This window comes from Cyclopterus lumpus, chromosome 13 (assembly GCF_009769545.1).
Source record: "Cyclopterus lumpus isolate fCycLum1 chromosome 13, fCycLum1.pri, whole genome shotgun sequence".
Classification (NCBI taxonomy): Eukaryota; Metazoa; Chordata; class Actinopteri; order Perciformes; family Cyclopteridae; genus Cyclopterus; species Cyclopterus lumpus.
Genome location: NC_046978.1, coordinates 18,481,224 through 18,508,247, shown reverse-complemented (window position 1 = coordinate 18,508,247; position 27,024 = coordinate 18,481,224). Strand labels below are relative to the sequence as shown.

At 46.0% G+C, this 27,024-nt stretch overlaps 3 protein-coding genes across 4 annotated transcripts; 2 read left to right on the top strand and 1 right to left on the bottom strand.

The window, feature by feature from the left end:
• Positions 1-843: 843 nt before the first annotated feature.
• On the bottom strand, positions 844-9,185 carry psmd2 (proteasome 26S subunit, non-ATPase 2). Its single transcript, XM_034548215.1, has 21 exons — positions 8,967-9,185; positions 8,059-8,115; positions 7,784-7,948; positions 7,305-7,426; positions 6,636-6,860; positions 6,385-6,543; positions 6,159-6,303; positions 5,671-5,731; positions 5,156-5,302; positions 4,936-5,042; positions 4,264-4,391; positions 4,019-4,106; positions 3,752-3,914; positions 3,514-3,615; positions 3,247-3,398; positions 3,073-3,156; positions 2,781-2,949; positions 2,390-2,484; positions 2,169-2,295; positions 1,938-2,056; positions 844-1,692 (listed from the first exon to the last, which is right to left on the bottom strand). The coding sequence occupies exons 1-21, from the start codon at positions 9,087-9,089 to the stop codon at positions 1,510-1,512; spliced, it is 2,721 nt and encodes a 906-aa protein (XP_034404106.1). The 5' UTR covers positions 9,090-9,185; the 3' UTR covers positions 844-1,509.
• Positions 9,186-10,054: 869 nt separating this feature from the next.
• prss16 (serine protease 16) lies at positions 10,055-15,715 on the top strand. Of its 2 annotated transcripts, XM_034548217.1 has the most exons (10): positions 10,055-10,322; positions 10,724-10,905; positions 11,292-11,524; positions 11,950-12,085; positions 12,370-12,484; positions 13,801-14,002; positions 14,661-14,751; positions 14,840-15,042; positions 15,190-15,293; positions 15,512-15,618. In XM_034548217.1, the coding sequence occupies exons 1-9, from the start codon at positions 10,107-10,109 to the stop codon at positions 15,246-15,248; spliced, it is 1,437 nt and encodes a 478-aa protein (XP_034404108.1). In that variant the 5' UTR covers positions 10,055-10,106; the 3' UTR covers positions 15,249-15,293; positions 15,512-15,618. The 2 variants fall into 2 exon arrangements, with proteins under 2 accessions (XP_034404108.1, XP_034404107.1); XM_034548216.1 differs by lacking the exon at positions 15,190-15,293 and having other exon boundaries at positions 15,512-15,715.
• Positions 15,716-17,210: 1,495 nt separating this feature from the next.
• On the top strand, positions 17,211-23,257 carry serpine2 (serpin peptidase inhibitor, clade E (nexin, plasminogen activator inhibitor type 1), member 2). Its single transcript, XM_034548997.1, has 9 exons — positions 17,211-17,435; positions 18,259-18,526; positions 18,616-18,843; positions 18,938-19,135; positions 20,623-20,821; positions 20,911-21,008; positions 22,333-22,419; positions 22,501-22,584; positions 22,715-23,257. Exons 2-9 carry the CDS (start codon positions 18,262-18,264, stop codon positions 22,750-22,752), a joined length of 1,197 nt encoding a protein of 398 aa, XP_034404888.1. The 5' UTR covers positions 17,211-17,435; positions 18,259-18,261; the 3' UTR covers positions 22,753-23,257.
• Positions 23,258-27,024: the final 3,767 nt, after the last annotated feature.

Genomic DNA, 27,024 nt, shown 5'->3' with positions numbered 1-27,024 from the left:
TATATGTAAATAATATATTTGTTACATTATATATATATATGTTTAATTGTACTTTAGTTTATATACATTATTTATTACACACTATATACTTTGATACATCATGTATTAGAAATATTGTTAAATTATAGCAATAAGCTACAAATATATTCTATTGTGTTTATATGATTATTATTATATTTATATATAATTATATATGTTATATTATTAAAATATATAATATATTGATGCTATATTATATATGTATATTCAATATAAAGTACTCAAGGCACTTTATATTGTAAAACGATAGAAGCAATACCAATGTACACGAGATGTGACAAAACAGTGAAAAGAAAAATATATATATATATATATTATATTACAATAAAATTAAAGAAAATACATTTAAAACGTCATTTAAAATCCGCAAAAGGTCTTTCAGGGTGAACTGAACTCCGTGACACACGTTGTAATTGTTATAATAAACCTGAAAACAGGCTCATGGAGGGGCCAAAAGTGCCCCATAGGTTTAGAAAAGAAGCAAATATTTATTTTAAAATAAAAACATTTGAAGCCCAATTGCAGTCCTGCTCAAGTTTATTATTTCAACTGGAATTCAGTTACTATTTCACTTTTATTAACTTATTTCGGCAAAAACGGTAGCAGACGTCTCAGAAACAAAGAAAAAATAAAACAAATGTCACATATATTGCTTTTTCTCTATAAACATGTACCTGTACACGTGAATACATGTGCGCATGAGACTTTTCTTTACCCCTAGGGGGCGCTGATCACGACCGAACGGCTCCTCAGAATAAAATATATTAAACCCGCCACGACATACTGACACAAACACAACAGCCGTCACATTTCCACCACGCGGGGTCAGAGTTTTTATTTTTTTGAATCAAACCTTTTACAGTACTGTAACAAAACAAAAGAAGAAAAGAAACGGAAGCCAAAAAAAAAAAAAAAAAAAAAAAAAAAAAGTGATGGATGATGAATACATACTTTTGAATGCTCCCCAAATTACAAAAAAAAAAAAAAGTGATGGATGATGAATACATACTTTTGAATGCTCCCCAAATTACAAAAAAAAAAAAAAAGATGTCACGGTGAACTGAGCAGTTTGTTTACTCATTTCACTGAACCAGTGAACTGTTCCCACTTCGGAACTGGCCTCAGGTCAGTCAGACAGCTGGTTCAGCGCATGTGGGAGACGGTGCATCAAAATTAGGGGCAATGAGGAAACCATCTATGTCGAGTGGATACGGTCCCGGTTTTAGCCCCCCCCCCCCTCCCCCCTCCAGTCCAATTAACCAGAACCCCCTTTTATGAACGCTGGAGACAGCGGGGAGAAGGATAGGCCCACCTCGCTCTTTGCAGCCATGCGGTACATTACTAAATATAAACTGCCAAGAGCCATGGAGGGCTACCCTTACACACACACACACACACACACACACACACACACACACACACACACATACATACACACACATGAAGAGAGGCCAGCGAGAATGATTCAGTCTAGGTTTCGTAGTTGGGGTTCTTGCGGAGAATAACGAAGCCCTCCAGGATGGGGGTGACGGGGAGGTACTCCTCCGTGGCCAGCTCGGCCCTCTCTCCGTGGGCCAGCAGCACCGGCGTGGTGTGCGTCTGGAAGCCCGTGATGGCCTTCGGCTTGCCCGCCTGGCCGACGACGTCCACCGCCTGGAGGCAATTAAAAACACACGGGGGAAAAAACGGTTATCTACCTTTCACCGGAATTCTTTTTTTAAAAAATGAAAACACTTTCGATACCACCATCTCCGTTAAAGAGATGCAGCGGGATGAGCGCGAGCCAGCCGGCTGCATCATTTAACGGACGGACACGAGGCTCAATTCTTGGAAAGAAAAGCAGACGTCTCTCATTAAGAAGTTTCGGGAAAAGCAGAATTTAAATAATGGGCTTTCACCTGTCCGACTCTGACGGACACCGGCAGCGGCCGCAGCTCCTCGTCGAAGGTGACGAGCATACGCGGCTGCATGGCGGCGACCAGCCCGTAGAGAATGTAGTGAGATTTCCCCAAGATGACTGCAATGCACAAGGTGAACACAAGGGGGGGGCGTATCAACACAGGGGCAAACAACAACCCTTTTGAATATTAAAAACAACAAAGTGGACGACAATAGGAGAGCGAACTGACTGTTCTTGACGTCGAGGAAGGAAACGAGCACGGTGAGCAGGCCGGCCACGGCGACCTGACTCATCAGCTGCCGGTCGCTGTGGTAAGGGCAGAGTGTCAGCGTGCCTTTGCCCAGGTGAGTCAGACCCTGTGGAGCCACAAAGAGGCAACAGTCACACAGACAATAACAAAAAAAAAAGGATCTCTCCCTCTCTCTCTCTTTGAATGCCGTCGCCCCCCACCTGAGCCAGTCGGACCATGAAGAGGTTGTTGGGGTCTTTGGCGTGGTACTGGGCCAGCTGCCGCAGCATGGCGGCCAGGCGGGCGTTGTTGGTGCCTGAGGAAATGGAAAAGACGAAGAGCCGGTTGAGCAACGTAAGCATCTTTTCCACATCTTTTCTTTCCACATTAAATTTGGACTTCACAATGCTCTCGAGTTAATTTAAAATGGACACGTAATTCTACAAATAGGATCAAAAATAATAATATTAGCGCGGCCGAATCTTGATGTGAAACCGCGCAGAAATAACGTCTTTAAACTGAATGAATAGACGCATTTATTTAGCACCGTTGCAGCCACACACACACACACACACACACACACGATTAACTCTACGTCGCGCCCCGACTCACCGCTGCCCACCATGCCCATGGCGAAGATGGAGTTGTGGGACACTTCGGGGTCGGCGTCGTGGGAGAACTTGCTGAGGGTGTCCAGGATGTTCAAACGGGGGTTGGACACGGAAATGAGGGCCAGGGCGAGGGGCACCGCTCGCCTCAGGGTGGGCTCCCCGTACCGCAGCTGGGTGAACGGGGAACACAGGAGGAAACAGTCAGGCGGAGGCCGAGAGGGGAGCAAACAGTTAGGGGCGAACACACAAAAAAAAAAATCAAAAGTGAAAAGGTTAACGACATAACCACTGACCAGATGTCCAAATGTCCGCAGTGCCATTTCAGAACCGATCTCCTCGCCCATGGCAATCAGGGCGATGCCGAGAACAGCGACACCCTGAGAGGAAGACGTGAAAGCGTCCGTAAATAGAGAAGAAGTATTGGCACGTAATCCACGTTAGGGGGATAATCGATGCCGACGAGTTACCTGGTGGGAGCCCATGTCGGCGGCAGTCTCCTTCTTGTCTTTGTCCTTCTTGTCCTTCTTGTCCTTCTCCTCCTCTTTTTCCTTCTCCTTGGCTTCGTAGTGTTCGCTGCAGATGTGGAGGAGCTGCTGCACCTTCAGCACGTTACCGGAGCCTGAGGCGGAGGGGGCAACCGTTAGCGGGCTTCAAGGTAAGGGCTGCATATTATGGGAGTGACGGAGGTGTGCGCGTGTCGGACACATCTGGGAGACGGTTTCTAGGAGACTGACCTGCGTACGCGCAGATGTCCACTAGCGTGTTGGCGAAGCTGCGGAACGGTTCGGGCACGACCTGCAGAGCAGCCAAGGTCGTCTCGATCGCCTCACCCTTACCTACGAAAAGAGGGAACACACACACACACACACAGAATAGTTACTGCAGCTGTAATACAAGAAGAGATGGGAAGGAAAGACAGATAGCGGAGGAGTGGGCGTCCTTATTACTGGAGCAGATGACGGGCTTGCTTACCCAGGTGGTTGAGTCCCAGGCCGAGAGGCAACCAGCGGGCGTACGTGTCCTTCAGCTCCTGCTCGCTCTTCTCCATGATGGTCTGGACGATGGTGGAGGTCACGTCGCCGTTACAAGATCCCACCGCGATCATGCCGCACGCCAGCGCGGTCACTCCCACCACCTGAGGGTTGTTAAAACGCACGCTTGAATGCTGCTTAACTGCTCTGGCAGGTGTGCGCGCGTGTGTGTGTGTGTGTGCGTGTGTGTAAAAGTACATATCTGTACCTCCATGCTGGATTTGGAGTCTCCCATGACGGGGAGAAGCAGAGACAGGACGTCCTCTCGGTTGGAGCCGGCGTAGGCCAGACCCAGTCTGAAACCGAGAGACATTAAAGGTCACACTTCAAATGAGAGATTCAGGTGGTAACAGCAGTGTAGGAAACGCGGCTTACGGGATAATAAACAAAAAGAAAAAATAGGTATTTGTCCCGCCCATGCTTTTGACTGTTCTGCATCCATAACCTCCTCACCCAAAGATGGCTCCTATCCTCATGATGTTGCTGTTGTGGAGGACGTAGTCGGAAAGCAGGGCGAGGGCCGGGTCACATTCGTTCCTCACACCCGAGTTGACGATGCCGCAGGCCAGGAGGGCGCCAGACTGGAGGGAGGGAGAGGGAGAGGGGGAGGGGGAGGGAGAGGGGGAGGGAGAGGGAGAGGGAGAGGGAGAGGGAGAGGGAGAGAATGCAGGTGTAAGAAAGGCAATAGAAAAACACATCTTAACAGCTTATTAAGAGTATTTAAAATCTCTCTTGTAATTGTTAATTGGGCAATACGGAGAAAATCCCTATGTGTATATATATATATATATATATATATATATATATATATATTTTCTCCACCCAAATACCATGATAGAGAAAATATTGAAGAATTCACTATTGACGCTTTAACAAAATAAGATTTTTGATAAATAATCATCAGTAATGTAGATATGACAAGTCAAAAAACAGCTGACTGCTTCTGTCTGGGGAGGCCTAGAGTCCTCCTGGACTATTTCTTAGTCACACACCCTTGCAAATCTTTAATAATATACTTTGTTTTCACATACTTTATCTATGTTTATCCTTACGCACCATTCACCAAGACAGATTCCTCGCGTTGCGTAACGAACTCGGCATTAAACCGACGTTCACAACGTTTACCTTGATGTAGTCCTCAGAGGAGTAGAGGTATTTGTCGATCTGGGTCAGACCGCCGTCCACGTCCCACAGCAGGATCATCCCCAGGGAGGCAGCGGCGCTCAACATACCTGAGGACATTAAAAAAAAATCGCCTTCAGTCGCCCGGACACCTCGAATAAAAAAAAAAAAAAAAGAGGCGGAACTGCACGGATGTCGATAAGTCAAACTGCGCTTTATTCACCGTGGTCTTTGTTCTTGTACAGCCATTTGTTGCCGTCGTCCGTGAGCAGCTTGTCCTGACCGAAGGCCGCGTTCACGAAGCCGTTCACGAAGGACGAGGCCAGGTTCATGCGGGCCGAGTCCACCTGGGAGCCGCTGCCTCCGAACCCTGTCGCACGAAGACGAGAGGAGGTCACGACCGGTTTACAGAGCAGGCATCCTCAGTCCACATCAGATGGATTAGAGCTAGACTTATGAAAGTGTCTCCGTCACCAGCGTATACTAAACACAAACACACACACACACACACACACACACACACACACACACACACACACACACACACACACACACACACACACACACACACACACACACACACACACACACACACACACACACACACACACACACACACACACACACACACACACACACACACACACACACACACACACACACACACACACACACACACACACACACACACACACACACACACACACACACACACACACACAGCAGTACGAGACTCACTGTTGTTTTCCAGGTGTGTTTTGTAGATGTCATCTGGGACTTTTGGTTCCATGATGTCCAACTGGGGAGGACGACAAGAGTGTGTTATTGAGAAGAGTGAAATGTGCCGACTCGTGAACTTCTACGAACCATTATTAATTATTACTCAGTGGACTGAACCGTATTAATCTGACCTGTAAAACATGTAAAATAATACATTGGTGTCGACAAAACCATGTGGTTATTTCATATATAGAATAATTAACAAAAAAAACACATATTTCCTGATAGAAGCCCTAGTTAGAGTGCTGGAATAGGAAAGATCCTACAATGTCGGAAAGTTCCAGTGTATTTTTCCATCTAAAACACCAACTATTGTCAATAAATCAGCATATGTGATATACAAGTGAGCGTGGAACAACATTTATGTTAAATACCTTTCTTCTGAACTATTATCTCTCCGTTGTCTCTATTTTTCTCTCCTTCTTTGTTTCCCCCTCTTTTCTCACCTCTCTGGCCAGGGCCAAGAAGTTGCTGTTGAGCTGCACGTTGGACATGATCTCCGTCAGGTCCTCGTAGTCCTCCACGTCCTCGTTGAGCTCCAGGAACATGCCATGGCGCCCCAGCATGTAGGCCATCTGCTTCTGGATAACGCTAAGAGGCAAAAACATATAGTTTATTATTACCGTGACTATCTTAAGTGCTCTGGGAGGTGTTTGTTTAAATCCTGCTTACATGTCTTTGCAGGACGTGAAGATGTTCTCCACCAGCTCCACGTCGTTGAGCATCAGGGCCAGGCGCAGGGCTTCTGGGTAACGGTTGAACTTCCTGAAGATGTTCAGGGAACATCTCAGCAGCGCAGAGTTTTCGGGCTCGGGGACGTAACTCACACAGCTGGGAGGAGCAAAACGGGGAAAGTTCAGAGATGAAAAGACCTATTAATACGTGCTAAAAAAATTAATATGTTTCCATAAACCTGAACATACCTAGTAAGGTACAGGCAGACTTTGCTGTAGGCGGTTTCGTCGATGTAGTCCTCCAGCATGTCCAGCCTCTCGATCTCCATCAGCAGGTCGCACGCCTCGTGCTCGGCATTGTGGGCCATGTTGTACGGCACGATCTCCCTCACCAGTTTCAGCAGCGTCTCCTGCTGCGTCTTGTCACTCTCCTCGACCTCCTGCCACTCCTTCGCCACCTCGCCGGACAGGTGCCTGCGACGCGACAAGACACAGAAAGAAGGATGTGTCCAAAATGTCCCGTTTTCAGGTCAAAGAAAAATATCAGCCATGAACTTCACAATGTCTTTAATCTTAGAGGGACCATTCATCCCATGCTCCACACACACACACACACGTTTTATGGCAATATTGTCCCCCGACAGTTGGTCTCTTTTTCCGAACAACATCAATGTCTGATTATGCTCAATAGAGCTTCTGTCCCCCTATTTTTCATTGTTCGGTGTAATTCATCATCAGCGTCGCCCAGTTTTTCTGTACGAGAAGCTGAACGCCAAACTGAAAGGGGATCACCTTTCTTTGCGATTGGTAAAAACCGGAGCAGCGTAGTTATTAAAAAATGGACGACCGAAGAACTGACAGCGAATCAAAATAACAAAACATCGAGGGATCTCTGCACATTTCCTTGCGTCTTCTTACCTGACGTATTCGTGTCCCCAGGAGGCCAGCTCTTCCTGGGAGCCGAGCAGACGGTACTTCAGACACTCCCGCTCGCCGCTCATGGTCATGGCCAGCACCGACACCACGTCCCCGCAGAAACTCTGCGAAATACAAAAACAACGTTTGAACTTTGATATCTTTAGCCTAAAGACTAGAGAGATTCATCGGCAGTGAGAACATTGCATATAGTTTAGGTTTTGTGTGTGTTTAGGCTATGAGGATATGAAACACCTGCCATTCATAGCTTCTACACCACATCTGAATAGACCTTTATACTATTAAAATAATATAAATCAACCATTTTAAGATAGGATTGCCAAACATAGCTCTCTCAATACATGTGTGCTCCAAGGAAACGTGGACTACGGTGATTCTACTTAAAAGTGGGCACAAACAAAAAAAGCCAATGCATAAATTTCATCGTTTTTCCCGTACCGGTAGCACAGCGGCGCCCATACCTTGTTCTCTCCGGGAGCCATGCCCTCAAAGATCTCTTTGAGCTTGCCGTAGTGTGGGCGAAGAAATTTGAGGGGCTTGGGCACCGAGGTCATGGAGGTGGTCGAGGAGCGGATCAGTCTGCGCAGCTCTTCCAGTGCCGGGCGGTGCAGCTCTGTGTCCTTCTCCTGCCAATGTGTAGGAAATGCAAGGTTATTTTGTGCTTCCTTGTACACCCCGACACACACAAGAGTGGTTTGTAAAACAAAACACACGCACACAACTAAGTAATACTTACACTCAGTCTCTCCACCATCATCAACAGGTCCTCTTGTAACTGCTTGTCTTCTTCTGACTGCGAGAGTTAGTGAAGAAAACAACAACAACATCTGTTATTAATGAAACTTAAAAAAAACAACAACAACAAGAATGTATTTGTTGCAGCAGCTTTTTAGCCTTGAAAGAGAGACGGGTGACCGTAGCTTTAGTTGACAGTGTTGATGACAATGATCATATGTTTACTCTGTGTTGTTGTTTAGATTACTTGATGTAAAACAAACTAATAATAATAACTTAACAGATGGATGGTGTTAAGCATTGTATGCCATTTACAGGTAGGATGGAAAACTATAACGAGGCACCACTAGTGCTCATATAAACAGGGAATGCATTTAGAGCTACTGTAATATATACTTTATAAATCCAATAGTATTCCTTTATAACACTTGAATGCCCCCCCCCCCTATTTGATACCTGCTGACTGTCACCTTTAAAACCACCAATATGCTTTTTTTTTTTTGCTTTAAAAAAAAAAAAATACAAAAATGCATCACCGTGATGACAAATAACGAAAACAATAAATAAATATATTCCCCAAACCCGAAACAAAGCAATCTGACCAGTCACACTTAGCACCTGCTAATCGAAGAGCTAGCTAGCAAGCTAGCGTACGGTTAGCTCACTAGCTAGCTAGGCGAGTTTGATCCTTTCCGACATTTTTTTTTTTTTTTAAAGCCGCGGAAATGTATTTTAAACAAATTGGTTTTGTGTGAGACCTTAACGACTGATTACTTAACAGCCTGTTGAGGACGTATGCTGAGTGACAACGACTCGGGGCCTTCTCAACCGTGTTGTCAAAGCGGCCGTGACTAAGGTAAAAAAAATAACACCTCCCGTTTGAATGACAGAAATACCCCCAACAGTTACCAGCTCTTGCTCCTCTTTCTTCTCCTTGTCCTTCCCCTTGGACTGCGGTCCCTTCCCCTTCTCCTTCTCCTTCTCATCGGTCTTCTCCGACTGCTTATTCTCTTTGTTTTTTGCCTCCTCCATAGTTGCGGCTCTAGGAAACTATCGGCTAGCAAACGGAAACTGAGGATGACTGTTGAGAGCGGACCGCTGCTTCTTCTTCTTCGTTTTCTTTAGGGTAGAAAACGGTGCTGCGGGTTAACTTTAGCGCCCCCTTGCCGGTGGGGATGGGGAATTGTTTGTTCGTGGGTACTTCACGTGCTGCGTAAAACGGGGGGATTTTTGTGTGACGCCGTTTAAATTATGTATTTAAAAACTTGTTTTGTTTAACGTTTAAAAACTTGTTCAAAGCCGTATATACATACATATACACACATACACAAACACACACATATATATATATACACACATATATACATACATATACACACATAGACACACCCATATATATATATATATATATATATATATATGTATATACACACATATATACATACATATACACACATACACACACATATACAGTATATATATATACACCTATATACATACTGTACAAATGTAAAAAGATATGTATATGTATATATATATATATATATATATATATATATATATATATATATATATATATATACATATAAGGTAAGGGTGTTTATTGTCATTGTAAAAACATACAACGAAATCAAGTTGGCGACTCATCAGTCAGTACAGCATATATATATATATATATGTATATATATATATATACATATATATATATACACATAAATATACATACATATATACATATACATATATACATACATGTATATATACATACATATGCATATACATATACATATATATATACGTATATATATATATATATATATTAAATACATACACATACTGATACTGATACTGATAATATAATTAGTTGTTGAAAAATCCTAGAAGGAGGAAAATATCCTCACGGTTGTCCGTCCAAATGAGATGAAGTACATTTATTCCCACGTTTTGCGAGTCATTTCAACGTAGCGTGACAACTGATCACATGATCACGTGGAAGATAAATCACCTGACCGTTTCCTGGTTTCTGCGTCGCTCCGCTCCAACGACGACATGGCTCTCCAGCGGCGTGGGTCGCTCCTCTGCACCGCGGCGCTGCTCGTGTTGCTCTGCGGGGTCGTCGGCGGTCAGGGCCGGTTCAAGGGCTTCGGGAGCTTCCGGAGCATCGATGGAGGGCAGGACACCGGAGGGAGGGCCGTGTCGGAGGAGCTGTGGTTCACCCAGAGACTCGATCACTTCAACGGCGCAGACAGCAGAGAGTGGAAGCAGGTACGATGTGTGTCATTACAAGGGCTAAACATATATTTAGAAAAATAAATAAAATAAATATATATATATATATATATATATATATATATATATATATATATATATATATATATATATATATAAATATATTGTGTGTGAATGAACCGTTTGTCTGTCGTACGTGTAATCTTTTTGATTTATTTAAAACGAGGTGCACTTTTTAAGTTAAATTACCTCAATTAATAATGTTTTCTTTTGGCTGGTGAGGAAGAAACTCAACCAACTATTAAAATAATAACAAAACACGAGTGTCTGGCACGTTATATGTGCATGACACCAAGATAAATAAATAAATACTATAATAAAGATGACCCCTGATGTGTGTTGTAGTGTCTGTAACTCTCTCTCTCTCTCTCCTCCAGAGATACTTTGTGAATGAAGCCTTCTACAAACCGGGCGGTCCGGTGTTTCTGATGATCGGCGGGGAGGGCCCGTCCAATCCGGCCTGGATGCAGAACGGCACCTGGCTCACCTACGCCAAGCAATTTGGGGCCCTTTGCCTGATGCTGGAACATCGCTTCTACGGAAAGAGTCACCCGACCGCGTGCGTCTGACCTTTTTTGTTGTTGTTGTTGATTCTTAAACTCTCGACCTCGTGCAAAGGAAAAACAAAATAATTTTTTGTTTAAAAAAAGAAAAAGAAACACTGGTTTACGTCTATTTTTGCTCATGCAGCATTAAAATGCAACCAAGTGGACCTGCTTGAGTCTTTGACAAAAATAACAACAACAACAACGTATAGCTACAAACCTTCTTTACCAGGTTGGAGTCAAATATCTTTAATCTTCGACTAGCTGAACTGGACTAAAACAAAAGCAGATAAACTCAACCTCTTGACGTTTCAGTTTGGCGTCTGTTGTGCAGCTCTCTCGCCACTAGGTGGCAGCACCGCATTCAAATCGAACCCTTCCTCTCTCCTCCCCATCTCAGGGACCTCAGCGCCGGCAGCCTGCGCTACCTGAGCAGCCGCCAGGCCCTGGCCGACCTGGCGCACTTCCGCGCCGTGACGGCGGAGGCCCGGGGGCTGGCCGGCAGGAAGTGGGTGGCGTTCGGCGGCTCGTACCCGGGTTCGCTCGCCGTCTGGTTCAGGCTGAAGTACCCACACCTGGTCCACGCCTCCGTGGCCACCAGTGCGCCTGTCCGGGCGACGGTCAACTTCCCAGGTATTGGGGGGGCCCCGTAGAGAGACACACACACACACACACACACACACACAAAGAGTCTATCCAGGGTGACTTTCCATTGTTTAATCCAAAGTTTGAGTCCCGGACAGATGAAAGACATCGCGCTCTCTCTCTCTTTGTTGTGTTTGGCTGAGCGAGTTGTTTTCCTGCAGGAAGGGGAGTGTGGGGGGGGGGGGGGGTCGAGGTCAGAGCAGCTTTGAATGTGGACCTCCACACACGCACACACACACGCGCGCCACACCGTGAAACCTTTTTTTTTTATAATTCATACTTTCACAGGCACGGGACTATAAGTGGGTTCCGTCTGAAGGTGACTGGGTGCTTCCTGTGTCTTTTTTTAAAAACATTTTTTTTAAGTGTCCGCCCCTCCCCCCCCCCCCCCCTGTCTTTGTGTCCCGTGCCAGAGTACCTGGAGGTCGTGTGGCGCTCGCTGGCCTCCGAGGGCGTGGAGTGCCCCGTCCTGGTGCAGGAGGCTTCGAGGGCCCTCGTGGGGCGCCTGAACGACCCCAAGACCTACGACAACGTCACCAAAGACTTCAAGTACGCCGTCACTTTTATTGTGTGATTTTTTTTTATATTTTTTATTTTTTTTTTTTCCAGGTGTGCATTTTTGTCTTCGCCGTTGATCTTTGACGTCGTTGTTTTGCGTGGTTGTCACGGTGACCGTAAGGTCAGGCGGTGCAGTCCTGGAGACGCACCAAAGCCTGGACATCTTTTATTTTTATAACTCGTACAACCCGCCAATGCTTTTGGGCTAACTTCCCCTTCTTTCTTCATCTTGCTCCTTACTCCCTTGCATCCTCTCCTCTCTCCTCCTCCTCCAGCTTGTGTTCCAAACTGCAGATAAAGACGGAGATGGACTCGGCCTACTTCCTGGAATTGCTGGCCGGCAACTTCATGGATGTGGTGCAGTACAATGCAGACAACCGGGGGTTTGAGGTGAAAAACGTGCACTTAAAATCTGTTTTTCATGCCAGAATAAGTCCTCTTTTTTTTAAATTGCATATTTATTTACTAACTCGTGGAAGTTATTTACATTAGCTGCTCATGAATTGAATATGACACTAGAGCCAGTTGGAGGTTAGCTTAGCATCAAGACAGGAAGCTGTGGTCCAAATGAGACAAAACTAAAGGGTGTAAACTGATTGACAGCTGGCCAGAAGACATTAAACACATTAAAAGTTATTCTGAATATTACAAACTGAATTGGAATATACTATTTTTATATATTGCCTCCCCTTCCCTCTGTCCCCTCCTCGGTGCCTCGAGGAGACGTGAGTCCGGTTACCAATAAGCCGACTGGGGGGGGGGGGACAAAAGCCTCTGTGGTCTCTCTGGTTTCCTGTTGCCCCCCCCCCCCCCCCCCCCCCCCTGAGCTAAAGGGGCGCTTATAAAAGAAGTGAGAGGAGCGGTGGGCCGCGGAGTCCAAACAGCTGCCCCCTCTGACACAAAGGAGGGGGGGGCCTAGCAGGTTTTAGGTACCGCTGAGGAATTTAGGGGACGAGGACCGAGGTGTAACCCAATCAGAAGAGGCGACGCGGCGGCGGCGGTGGCTTCACAGTCGAGGGGGTTATCAATGGGGGGCTTTTATTTAAAAAAAATACGGAAGGGAGGTTGCGTAACGCCACAGCTCGTGGAACAAGTTCCTCTTTTGACACGGGAAGGTGCAGAAGAGAGAGAGAGAGAGAGAGAGACTCGGGCACCGGGATGCATTCAGAGTTACCGAGGCGTAGACTGCCAACTCTGTTTGCTTTCATGCACATTTATGCACCTGGAATTGCATTGTGGGTCGTTACACACACACACACACACACTCTCTCTCTCTCTCTTATGGTATGCACTTGGTCACCAGTTTTGTACGCACAATTTCTTGGACAGGGTGCACAAATGATTTTTTTTGTTGCATGTCTCACCCCCCTTTCTCTCTCTCTGAGGGTGACCGGTTCCCAGCTTCAGTGTCATGAGCTGGATCAGGAAGTGGTCTCTTTAAAAAGCCACCGGGATGTGTGCGTCCCTCCCCCCCCTCCCCCCACCCCAGACATCAACCCCACAACACTCTTTCCTCTTTCTTTCTTTTAAAAAGAAACTGGGGCCAAATAATGGAGCCGGGAGGATGTCACAAGTTCATGTCTCCATTCCCAATAAAAGCCTCGGGAATACTTTCACCCACATTAAAGGAAAAAAAAGGACCTTTCATCATGAGATGATTTGAATTTTAAAAATACATTTACTTGTGTCGTCTTCTTCTTCTTCAGGGCGCGAGGGGCGGCAACATCACCATCAAGGTGCTGTGCGGCGTGATGGGCGACTCCTCCCTCGGGGAGCCTTACGCCCGCTACGCCGCCGTGGCCCGCCTCATGATGGACACCTTCTCCATCAAATGCCTGAACGCCAGCTACCAAAGCTACCTCAGAGACATGACCGATGCATCTTGGGACGGGCCGGCCGCCGGGGGAGGTGTGTATTTACTGTGTGTGTGTGCAGACATGGTTATTTTAGCGGGCTCTATTTTAGAACATCTCCGGCTATTTTTGACGTACTTTTCTGTATTTTTTTTTTTTTTTTGGGAGCTTTTTTTTTCTTTCTTGGCAGGTCTGTGTGTTCTTTTATGAATAACAAGAGCCGGTGTGATGTCACGCCACTGTCGTCCAATAATAACCCATAATACGGGAGCAATCGGCTGCAGCAGAAACAACAGACCAGAATAAAACGGGGTCGAGTTGGGGATGCGGTGGCAGTCAATTCAGGGTGTTTGTTGACAGGCTTTTTTTTTAGGATACCCAAAAATTATATATAATATATACACAAACACACACTAGGCAATTTCTGGTTTTAAGTAGAGCCGTCGAACAATGTAATTACATCACGTAACGACTACAAATAAAATAAAAAGGAGGGGAAAAAATCCTGAAACGAGGGGAAATTTTCCAAATTGTTTTTTTTTTTTTTCAGGTTAAATTAAAAGTAAGAACATTACACTAAAGTTCTAATAAAAAAAAAAAATGGATGCTCTATATTCCATGCTGTGTTTCCTGTTCCCAGCTTCAGGAACAGGAAGTAGTCTCCTTGGTTGCATACAAGCCGACTGATTCCATGTTGTTTTGTGCGTCGTCAGGGAGACAGTGGGTCTACCAGACCTGCACCGAGTTCGGATTCTACCAGAGCACCGACTCGCCCAACCAGCCGTTCTCCGGCTTCCCTCTGGCGTGAGTTCTCCAAACGTCGCCTCGCTCACCTAAATAAGTGTCGCTGCGTCATTAATCCTTGTTCTTCTTCTTCTTCTTCTCGTTCCAGGTATCACGTGAAACAGTGCGCGGACTTCTACAACGTCAGCGGCGAGCAGCTGGCGGCGGCCGTGGCCCAGACCAACGAGTTCTACGGCGGCTACGACATCCGCTCCAGCAGGATCGTTCTGCCCAACGGCTCCATCGACCCGTGGCACGCCCTGGGCGTCACCCGGGACATCACGCCGGACCTCCCCGCCGTGTTCATCAAGGGTGAGAAGCTGTGTGTGTGTGTGTGTGTGTGTGTGCAACATGGATCGATGGCTTGTGACCAACTCGATGGACACAGTTTCTCTTTTTTATTCCCAATAAATGTGCGTCTACTGATCAAAATTAATCCAGATTAATGTGTTTTTAAAGGGAAAATGCACCACCGTTTTTATTTGGATGTCCAATCAGCGTTTGATGGACATAAATAGTCGAAAACTTCTGCCGAAATCCTGCTTAGACTAGTTCTGGTTACAGTAAGTCCAGTCCTTTTTGACTCGCGTTCCTCATTAAAAAGCCTTTTTAGGGAATTTTTTAATTACTTTGAAAGACTGGAGTTCCTTTTCGTGATTGCTTCACGTCACTGAAGCCAAGCAACAGTTTTTCGGCATTAAAACAATGGCTCACTTTTTGGTGGATAATTGCCATATCCTTCTTATATCCTTATGTATATTATTTTCCCTCTCTGATCCAGGAACAGCCCATTGTGCCAACATGTACCCTGCCAGGAGCGAGGATCTCCCCCAGCTGGCTCTGGCCCGGGATCACATCTTCTTGCTTCTCCAGAAGTGGCTGAAGCAGTGACTGACAGCCGAAACGGGGCCGATCAAAACAAAAACTAATTCTTACTTTTTGTCCCGATCATTGACATCCGAGTGAGACGTCCTTTTTTTTTTTTTTTTTTTTAATAAAAGGCACTTTACACAAGCCTTCGATGGCACGGGTATTTCACATGAATGAAACAAGTTCGAGCAGATGAATAAATACTTTAAACGACTTCTCTTTGTTTTCAGTTTCATTTTGAGTCAACGTTTCCAGGTCAATAAGGTGCAGAGTAGTCAGAGAAAGCTCAGTTAAGGTTTAACTTCACTGTTTTTGAACTATTTATATGAAGACCAATGAGTTGCACCATCCAGAAATACTTCATCACTTCTCATTTCACAAGATGTGTTCCGCATGGAAGGAAAAGATAATCATTTTGGGGATGTTATATGCAATGACTGCCCTTTTTTTGTTGCATGCTATTGACCAATCTTATCCAACTCCAATGTTGAGAAATGAAAGTTCCTCAGCAGCATCATGACTGCAATGTTTTCATCTTTTTGTCTTGAAGTAGAGGGACCCGGTTTGAAACATGGACGGTGGCCTTGAATGACCCGGTTGCAATAGACAGCCGTGTGTTTGTTTAACACCTCCAGGAACAGACACGGTGATCCACACTTTGCTTATTGTCATCTCAGCTGCAAGACCCCCGACACACACACACACACACACACACACACTCTGTGGATCAAAAACCCTGCCATGGATGTCTCATTCAGTCGAAGGCTGTGTAGTAAAAACAAACAATCCACTAAAAGCCCAGTTCAGCCCACAAAATGTACACGTGAAATGTATTTTATTGTCACCGTGGAGGTCCACCGTCCAGTCTTTGTGGAGGCAAACGTTTACGATGGGGATCGACTCGTAATTGCCCAGAAACACTAATTTAATCCTGCAATTCAAATCCCTGTGCACCTCCTCGTAATCCTCTCTGGCTGTAATTGATCTTCAGCCTCTTTCCAGGTGTGTGTGTGTGTGTGTGTGTGTTGCCAGGTAAGCAGTGGATTTTGTGAATGGACTTTAGTTGTGGGCGAGTTATACTTGGGATGTTAGGTAATTTTACAAAATGTATAAAACCGAACTCGCACTAAAAGACACGTGTTGACAATATGCGACATTTTTTAAAGCACAAACAATACTCGTGTGGATGCTTTTTATTATATGTTGTGTTGGCACCTGAACGCATCATGGTGAATCTGAGGCCCTCGGGGATTTTCCATTGAAAGTGACTAAACATAACCCAGACGACCTCTCTCACGTGTCGCTTCTAAACAGTCACTGTCACTTCCTGTTGTAAACAAGGCACAAGTTGTCCGCTGCATCAAGTTGGGGCAACGCGTACCGGAAGTAAACGCACGGACCTAAAATAAAACAATTATTTATTTGTTGTTTTCTTACGAAAATATGAGCATGAAGTACACCAACAAAATGTATTGAAGTGTAAAAAATCGTATGCGTTGTAATATTACTGTATTTCCGTGTCAACGGACAACTACGTGGCAATTCGTTCGGCCTTTTATTTTGAAACCTCACCGGAAGCTCTTAAACATGACGGTTATCTGTTTCCGCTTGACACAAAACGGGGAACACCCCGCTTCACGCTCGCTGGTTTAACGGTAGTTGGGAGGCGGAGTTCGGCCCAATAAAGTCCTCTCGGAACCGGCAGCGGGGCTCAGTCGCGCTTCTCCCGTTCACCGGATTAAAGTTGAGTCTTTCCTTCCGTTTAACGGACGAACCGCTCGTTTCGACGCCGTTTGGACACCGTGAACGTTTCACCTGCGGCGCGCGACGAAAAGGTAAGTTGAGGACTTTTTAGATTTAGCATCACCTCGTCGTGAAGAAGTTGCTTTAAAAACAAAAAAAATTAAATGTTTTTATTATTAAAGTGTCATTTAGCTAACGTTAAATACAAACGCAACATTTCTGCGAGAACTTGCATATTTTAATAAATAATGTGCGTCAAAAATAGCGCAGAAAACTTGATATTTGGGTTGTCTTGCGTTAAAAATAGTGAATGCGCAACGTGCCACTGTGAGCCGCCTCCTCGCGCACACCACCAGGTGCACGTTTAATAATACGCATGGCTTTCACAATTGTATTTATTATTATTTTTTGTGTGAATGCATCCTTAGACATTTTTTTTTTGCAGATTTTGGGGCAGGTTTTTGGCAACTTATCCCCCCCCCCCCAAAAAAAAAAAACGTGTCGAAAGTAGTTTGGTTCACATTAAAACAACATTCCCACACAAAGCACGATTACCAGTAAGTCATTTCTCCTTGTGGCCACATTCATTCTGCTTCAGTGGGGGAGGGGGGGAGGGGGTATATAATTAAAAATGACAGAAGAGCCCATTTTCAGTAGGGGTGGTATTTAAACATTGTGAATAAGGGTTAGTCAGATCCTGCAGCACTCCTTTAAACATCTGTTGCTTCAAAACAAGCAGCGGGTCATGTGATGGCCGTTACAGGAAGAGTCACAACAAGGAAGGATGTTGTTCAAATGCTCTTAAAGATTAAATATCGATACACTTCCCAATATTTAACCTGTGTGTGTCTGACTTCTGTGGTTCTTGCAACAACAAATCTAATCTCATATTCTGTATTTATTTTTTCTCTCGAGCTGATGGAGCGTCTCTCGATGCTGTGCCTGTGCGCGCTGGCGACCCTGCGCGGCCACCAGGGCGCGATGTACCAGGCGCCCTCCTCCTACGGCGAACGTGGCTCCGACCTCGGCATGCAGGTGTTTCAGCAAGTGGTGCGCTCCAAGCCCCTGGAGAACGTGGTGCTCTCCCCCCACGGCGTGGCCTCCGTCCTGGGGATGCTGCTGCCGGGAGCCCACGGGGAGACTCGCAAGCAGGTCCTCAACGCGCTCCGCTACAAGAAAAACGGTGAGGACTCCGTTTTAAAAAAAAAAAATCCGCGTGCAATAATCGCGACAACGAAAATAATACTCGAACGCCCGACTTTGTCTGCACAGGCCCGTACAGGATGTTGAAGAAGCTCCACAAGACGCTGACGGCGAAGTCCAACCGGGACGTCGTGCTCATCGCCAACGCCATGTTCAGCCAGGACGGCTTCCCCATGGAGGCGGCCTTCGTGTCCGCCAACAAAGCCAACTTCCAGTGCGAGAGCAGGGGCCTGGACTTCGGAGACCCCCAGGGGGCTGCAGAGGAGATCAACCAATGGGTCAGCAACAAGACCAAAGGTGGGACGTTAATATTCTCCGAGAGCCCGTTGTTAATGCAGGTGTAAGCTCTGTAAGTTATGTATTTAATTTTTTTTTTTCTTCCCTCTCCCAGGTCACATCCCCAGCTTGATCAAAGCGGACATGCTGGACTCGGCTCTGACCCGGCTGGTCGCCGTCAACGCCATCTACTTCAAAGGCCTGTGGAAGTCTCGCTTCCAGCCCGAGAGCACCAAGATGAGGCCGTTCACCGGGGGCGACGGAGACGTGTACAAAGTGCCGATGATGTCACAGCTGTCCGTCTTCGGCATCGGTGAGCGGCTGTTTTTTTTTTTTAGTAGTTTTTTTATTTATTGAGTGACAAAATTAGACGGTATGGTTCTGCGTTATTGATTCAGACTAGTTGGTAATAACTGTCCAGATGAGACTTTAACTTTTTTTTTTTAAGAGCCAGTTGAGACGAGTGAAATAAAAGGACACGCAATAATTTGATGACTGTAAATTTTGGATTTATTTATGTAAAAGGCACCGTCAGCATCTTTCACCATTAATTTATAAAGAATCCTTCCTGTTTTATTTATTCATTTTTATGCTGTATTTGTTTTTGTTTTTTATTTATTTATTTTCCTTTTATTTGTGATTGCTTTAATTCTTATTTTTATTTAACAAGTGATACAATAGTGTCTGTTATGATATATTCAGGCACAAGTCAAGAAAACAGAAAAACATGGCGATATTAAAAAGTAAAAGAACCTACAATAATAATAATACATCTAAAATAAATAAAAATATGTAAAATGGATCTATACTTGTAGAGATAAAAACTCTGACCAGTACATGGCCTAAGTGGTGTTTTCATAACGAGCACAGAATAAGTGCCAGGAAACAAACCTGGGAGTTTCCTTGGAAACAAATAAACATTACGTTTCCTTTCATATAAAACATTTGCTTAAAAAAACCCAACAATAAGTTGTTCTACGTGTCTTTTTTGTTTTAAACGCTGCATTTCTGGCCAATCAGAAGCTGCGGTTAAACTCTCCATTATCCCGCAGGTTTAAAGAGTTTATATTTTCAGCTTGTTTTTTTGTTTTTTTAATGACTCAACTCCAGCCGATGCCAGCTTGTGATTCATTCGTGTGAGGAAATTTAAAGTTTAGACTTGGATATTATTAAGTCCTGTGGGAGCTGAAATGACGCGCTAGTCACTCGTCTATATTTAGACTGAATTCTTCTTCTTCTTTGGTGTCCTGCTGTGCGCTGACTTCATAGTCTGTGTTGATTGGATCATTGCCCACCCCCCCCCCCCCCTAAAAAGGGAGGCACCTCTAAATCTCAGCTGTGTTTCATGAATATAATGTGAGTCACGCCCACCTGGCTTCATAGCTCCGCCTCCTAATGCGCAGTGTGGGCGCAGTCGGGTTCTGCTGTGACCCCGTGGGCCTTCTCCAGCCAGAAGGAACTCTTACTCAGAAGACAATTTTTTTTTTTTTTTATATGGAAATGTGTTAAAAACATGTCAAGCTTCAAGCAACAGCGTATTGATAGATAGAGGGAGAGAGAGAGGGGGAGACTCTTTTTGTTTATGCAAAATTGTGAGAGACTAAGAAAAATGGTGTCGCGCAAGTTCAACAGAAACTCCTGTTTATATAAAAAATAATAAAAAAAAGGGCGTATGGCAGAAATAATAAACACTACTTTCTTTGTTTTAATCACACACACACTGTGGCTTTGTACACGGCTTGACTCGAGTTTTCCTCCTCACGGTTCTTCTTCTTCTTCTTCTTCTTCTTCTTCTTCCAGGAATAGCCACCACGCCTCAGGGGCTGAAGTACAAGGTGATCGAGCTCCCGTATCACGGCAACACCGTCAGCATGCTGATAGTCCTGCCCTCCGAGGAGGACACGCCTCTTTCCTGCATTATCCCGCACATCAGCACGGCCGCCGTGCGGAGCTGGACCAAACTGATGAGCATGCGCAAAGTCCGCCTGCTCATCCCCAGGTGAGACACACACGCACACACACACACACACACACACACACTGTGAATGCGTCAGTATGTGACGGCGTGTGTGTGTTTTACGTCTGTAGGTTCACCGCTGACGCCGAGGTGGACCTGGAAGCCCCCCTTTCGGCGCTGGGAGTAACGGACATGTTCAGCGAGGACAAAGCCGACTTCAGTCACCTGAGTGAGTGAAAGAGGCCCGAAAGCCAAACGAGGGGGTTTGTTTGGAGGAAGGACGGCGAGTCGGAGTCGAGGAAAACAAACGCACCTCCCGGTTCTCTTCCTCTCCTCATCACCTCACCTCACCCCCCTCACCTCATCTCCTCACCTCTCTCCCCTCATCTCATCTCCTCACCTCTCTCCCCCCTCATCTCCTCACCTCTCTCCCCCCTCATCACCTCACCTCTCCCCCCTCATCTCCTCACCTCTCCCCCCTCATCTCCTCACCTCTCTCCCCCCTCATCTCCTCACCTCACCTCTCTCCCCTCATCTCCTCACCTCTCTCCCCCCTCATCTCCTCACCTCTCTCCCCCCTCATCTCCTCACCTCTCCCCCCTCATCTCATCTCCTCACCTCACCTCACCTCATCTCCTCACCTCTCATCTCCTCACCTCACCTCATCTCCTCACCTCTCTCCCCTCATCTCATCTCTTCACCTCATCTCCTCACCTCTCTCCCCTCATCTCATCTCTTCACCTCATCTCCTCACCTCTCTCCTCCTCTCACCTCTCTTCCCCTCTACTCCTCACCTCTCCCCCCTCATCTCATCTCCTCACCTCTTCCCCTCATCTCCTCACCTCTTCCCCTCATCTCCTCACCTCATCTCCTCACCTCTCCCCTCATCTCATCTCTTCACCTCATCTCCTCATCTCATCTCCTCACCTCTCTCCCCTCATCTCCTCACCTCATCTCATCTCTTCACCTCCTCATCTCACCTCTCTCCTCTCATCTCATCTCCTCATCTCATCTCCTCACCTCTCTCCCCTCATCTCTTCACCTCATCTCCTCATCTCATCTCCTCACCTCTCTTCACCTCATCTCCTCACCTCTCTCCTCATCTCTTCCCCTCTACTCCTCCCCTCATCTCCTCACCTCTCTCCCCTCATCTCCTCATCTCTTCCCCTCTACTCCTCCCCTCATCTCACTTCATCTAATCTCCTCCCGGAGTGAGAGCAGCTCTAACTGTTGCCCTCTAGTGCCACCAAGTGGCGTGATCTGCAAAGTTTTTTTTATTTTTTATATGGTCACTAAACCCTATTTCTTTGCGTGTCGTCATTATTTCCGAGTTGCAGTCTCGACTAATGATGCTCATAATTATTATTATTATGTGTTTGTTTTTTTGCGACACGAGAGAAATGAATGCACACATAAGGTTCAGTAAAGCTCTGGATTATATTTGAGTTGACCTTTTTATATAACTTCCTGTTGATGTCAGTGAAGCAGACTAAAAGGCAACCATTCATTTTAATGTATTATTTATTATTAGTTGTTGTTGTTGTTTTCCTCAGGTTCCGAGCCCGTTCACGTGTCCAAGGCTTTGCAGAAAGCCAAAATCGTGGTGAATGAAGATGGAACGAAAGCGGCCGCCGCCACAAGTGAGTATTTTGTTGTGTGACCCTGAGTTTGTTTTGGACGAGTCTGTCGATTCTGGTCTCTGACGGGTTTTTTGTGTTCAGCCGCCATTTTGCTGGCGCGGTCCTCTCCACCCTGGGTCACGGTGGACCGACCTTTCCTCTTCCTCATCAGACATAACCCAACAGGTACGTTCCTCTTCCTCCTCCTCCTGGGGTGTGTGTGTGTGTCACAAAACATCATGTTTATTAAACATAACGTGTGTGTGTGTGTGTGTGTGTGTCTCTAACAGACAATGATGAGTTCTTTCTGTCTCAGGTACCGTCCTCTTTATGGGCCAGATCAACCAGCCTTGAGCCCAGACGTCACTGGTTTCATCGTACGCCAGCATGGGAAATGCTTCTACCCTGCCAGGCGTAAACAAAGACACACACACTTTGCTGTAGACTTATGTACAGTGTGGACATATGATGTTTGTTTTAAATGTTGCTTTTTATGTTGCATAACACGCTGTATACGATGTTTTTCTGCTGACTACATTTTCCAGCCGTTTTTAATTTTTTTTTTTTTATACTTCTTTTTTTTTTTTATACTTCTTTTTTTTTTTTAAAGACTTTGAATGTCAGTTGTGTATTTTCTCAACTCTGGAGCAGCGCGATCACTTTATTTATCGTGCCGCCGTTTGCAGTTTTAGACGTTTTTTTTTTTTTTTTTAAGTTATGGCGACGTGCATCCATCCCATAATGAACGTCCTGCATTCAGCCGCTTTTGCAATGATTGTTTCCCCCTCGCCGAGGAAGTCTCCTGTTTTCATACTCGCTTCGTATTTGATTGAATAAAAACACATATTTATAACATCAATGGGTTTGGCCTTTTTTTTTTATTTTGTGTGATGACGTTGTGTATTAATAAATAACGCACGCATGTATTTCTATTACATTTTCCATCATTCCTTTGACACTTATTTTATTTATTTTTTTTACTGAAACTTTCATGCCAATAAAGCCACATTTGAATAATAGGATTGTAAAAGTGTTGCAACATTTCTACATGTCCAGTATTTTAAAAAACGACATCACAATTTGTATCCAATTTTCATTTTTAGCATTTAAATGGAAAATGCCCTGCTATTTTATTTGATTGTATATTTAGTAAACATGTTTGCTGCTGCTTCAAGAAATGTTCCCCCGTGGATGAATAAAGTAAAATCTAATAATAAAAATCGCCCTCTGGATACATTTGAGATCTGGGTCTTGTAAGTGGGCTTTGTTCCATTTATCTTCACACTTGCGGAGACGTTTGGTGAAACTGACGCTGCGTATTAAAATCACATGTGTTTTATCACAAAGTAGGGACTGCTGCATGTAGTATACATGCCACCTTGACCTTTGACCTCCTTGCTCATATAGGTTCAAAATCCCAATCTGCACACTGTCAAATCTTCATGTCGCTCTCTCTCATTTTGGAGCTCCTTCGTGAACGCCGACTTCCCCTGAAGGATATTTACCTACAAAACGGAAGGAAAATAAGCATATTAAACGCACAAAAAATAATGCAAACTGAGATATAATACAGATTTATTCCCCACTTTTAAGCACAAAGGATTGTGGGTAAGAATAGCCGGTAAAGCAGGTGGTGTAAAATGCATCCTGGTATTTGTTTCATTTTGATTTACCAACCTTGAACTTTTACCTGGCAGAATAAAATAGTAACAGGACGGTTGTTGGGACGCACGATGAATTACCGCTACAGTCATTACGGTAATCCTGCCATCGGATCCGGTTCTCTCTCCTACTCTTCCAGTCTTTACGGTAATCCTGCCACCAGATCCGGTTCTCTCCTACCCATCCAGTCTGGATCCGGTTCTCTTCCACTCTTCCAGTCTGGATCCGGTTCTCTCCTACTCTTCCAGTCATTACGGTAATCCTGACACCGGATCCGGTTCTCTCTCCTACTCTTCCAGTCATTATGGTAATCCTGCCACCGGATCCGGTTCTCTCCTACTCTTCCAGTCTGGATCCGGTTCTCTTCCACTCTTCCAGTCTGGATCCGGTTCTCTCCTACTCTTCCAGTCATTACGGTAATCCTGCCACCGGATCCGGTTCTCTCCTACTCTTCCAGTCATTACGGTAATCCTGCCACCGGATCCGGTTCTCTCTCCTACTCTTCCAGTCTTTACGGTAATCCTGCCACGGGATCCGGTTCTCTCTTCTACTCTTCCAGTCTTTATGGTAATCCAGACGCCCGGATCCGGTTCTCTCTCCTACTCTTCCAGTATTTACGGTAATCCTGACACCTGGATCCGGTTCTGTCTCCTACCCTTCCAGTCTTTACGGTAATCCCGACACCGGATCCGGTTCTCTCCTACCCATCCAGTCTGGATCCGGTTCTCTTCTACTCTTCCAGTCATTACGGTAATCCTGTCACTGGATCTGGTTCTCTCCTCCTCTTCCAGTCTGGATCCGGTTCTCTCCTACTCTTCCAGTCTGGATCCGGTTCTCTCCTACTCTTCCAGTCTTTACGGTAATCCTGCCACCTAGATCCGGATCTCTCTCCTACTCCTCCAGTCTTTACGGTAATCCCGACACCGGATCCGGTTCTCTCCTACCCATCCAGTCTGGATCCGGTTCTCTTCTACTCTTCCAGTCTGGATCCGGTTCTCTCCTACTCTTCCAGTCATTACGGTAATCCTGACACCGGATCCGGTTCTCTCCTACTCTTCCAGTCTTTACGGTAGTCCTTCCACCGGATCCGGTTCTCTCCTACTCCTCCAGTCTTTACGGTAATCCTGACACCTGGATCCGGTTCTCTCCTACTCTTCCAGTCATTACGGTAATCCTTCCACCGGATCCGGTTCTCTCCTACCCTTCCATTCTGGATCCGGTTCTCTCCTACTCTTCCAGTCATTATGGTAATCCCGACACCGGATCCGGTTCTCTCCTACCCATCCAGTCTGGATCCGGTTCTCTCCTACTCTTCCAGTCTGGATCTGGTTCTCTCCTACTCTTCCAGTCATTATGGTAATCCCGACACCGGATCCGGTACTCCTAGACTTCCAGTCTGGATCCAGTTCTCTCCTACCCTTCCATTCTGGATCTGGTTCTCTCCTACTCTTCCAGTCTTTACGGTAATCCCGACACCGGATCCGGTTCTCTCCTACCCATCCAGTCTGGATCCGGGTTCTCTCCTACTCTTCCAGTCTGGATCCGGTTCTCTCCTACTCTTCCAGTCTTTACGGTAATCCTGTCACTGGATCTGGTTCTCTCCTCCTCTTCCAGTCTGGATCCGGTTCTCTCCTACTCTTCCAGTCTTTACGGTAATCCTGCCACCTAGATCCGGTTCTCTCTCCTACTCCTCCAGTCTTTACGGTAATCCCGTCACTGGATCTGGTTCTCTCCTACTCTTCCAGTCTTTACGGTAATCCCGTCACCGGATCCGGTTCTCTCCTACCCTTCCATTCTGGATCCGGTTCTCTCCTACTCTTCCAGTCATTATGGTAATCCCGACACCGGATCCGGTTCTCTCCTACCCTTCCAGTCTGGATCCGGTTCTCTCCTACTCTTCCAGTCTTTACGGTAATCCTGGCACCTGGATCCGGTAATCTCTCCTACTCTTCCAGTCTTTACGGTAATCCCGTCACCGGATCCGGTTCTCTCCTACCCTTCCATTCTGGATCCGGTTCTCTCCTACTCTTCCAGTCTTTACGGTAATCCTGCCACCTGTATCCGGTAATCTCTCCTACTCTTCCAGTCTTTACGGTAATCCCGTCACCGGATCCGGTTCTCGCCTACCCTTCCAGTCTGGATCCGGTTCTCTCCTACTCTTCCAGTCTTTACGGTAATCCCGTCACCGGATCCGGTTCTCGCCTACCCTTCCAGTCTGGATCCGGTTCTCTCCTACTCTTCCAGTCTTTACGGTAATCCTGGCACCTGGATCCGGTAATCTCTCCTACTCTTCCAGTCTTTACGGTAATCCCGTCACCGGATCCGGTTCTCTCCTACCCTTCCATTCTGGATCCGGTTCTCTCTCCTACTCTTCCAGTCATTATGGTAATCCCGACACCGGATCCGGTTCTCTCCTACCCTTCCAGTCTGGATCCGGTTCTCTCCTACTCTTCCAGTCTTTACGGTAATCCTGCCACCTGTATCCGGTTCTCTCTCCTACTCTTCCAGTCTTTACGGTAATCCTGCCACCTGTATCCGGTTCTCTCTCCTACTCTTCCAGTCATTATGGTAATCCCGACACCGGATCCGGTTCTCTCCTACCCTTCCAGTCTGGATCCGGTTCTCTCCTACTCCTCCAGTCTTTACGGTAATCCCGACACCGGATCCGGTTCCCTCTCCTGCTCCTCCAGTCTTTACGGTAATCCTGCCACCTGGATCCGGTTCCCTCTCCTGCTCCTCCAGTCTTTACGGTAATCCTGCCACCTGGATCCGGTTCCCTCTCCTGCTCCTCCAGTCTTTACGGTAATCCTGCCACCTGGATCCGGTTCCCTCTCCTGCTCCTCCAGTCTTTACGGTAATCCTGCCACCTGGATCCGGTTCTCTCTCCTGCTCCTCCAGTCTTTACGGTAATCCTGCCACCTGGATCCGGTTCCCTCTCCTGCTCCTCCAGTCTTTACGGTAATC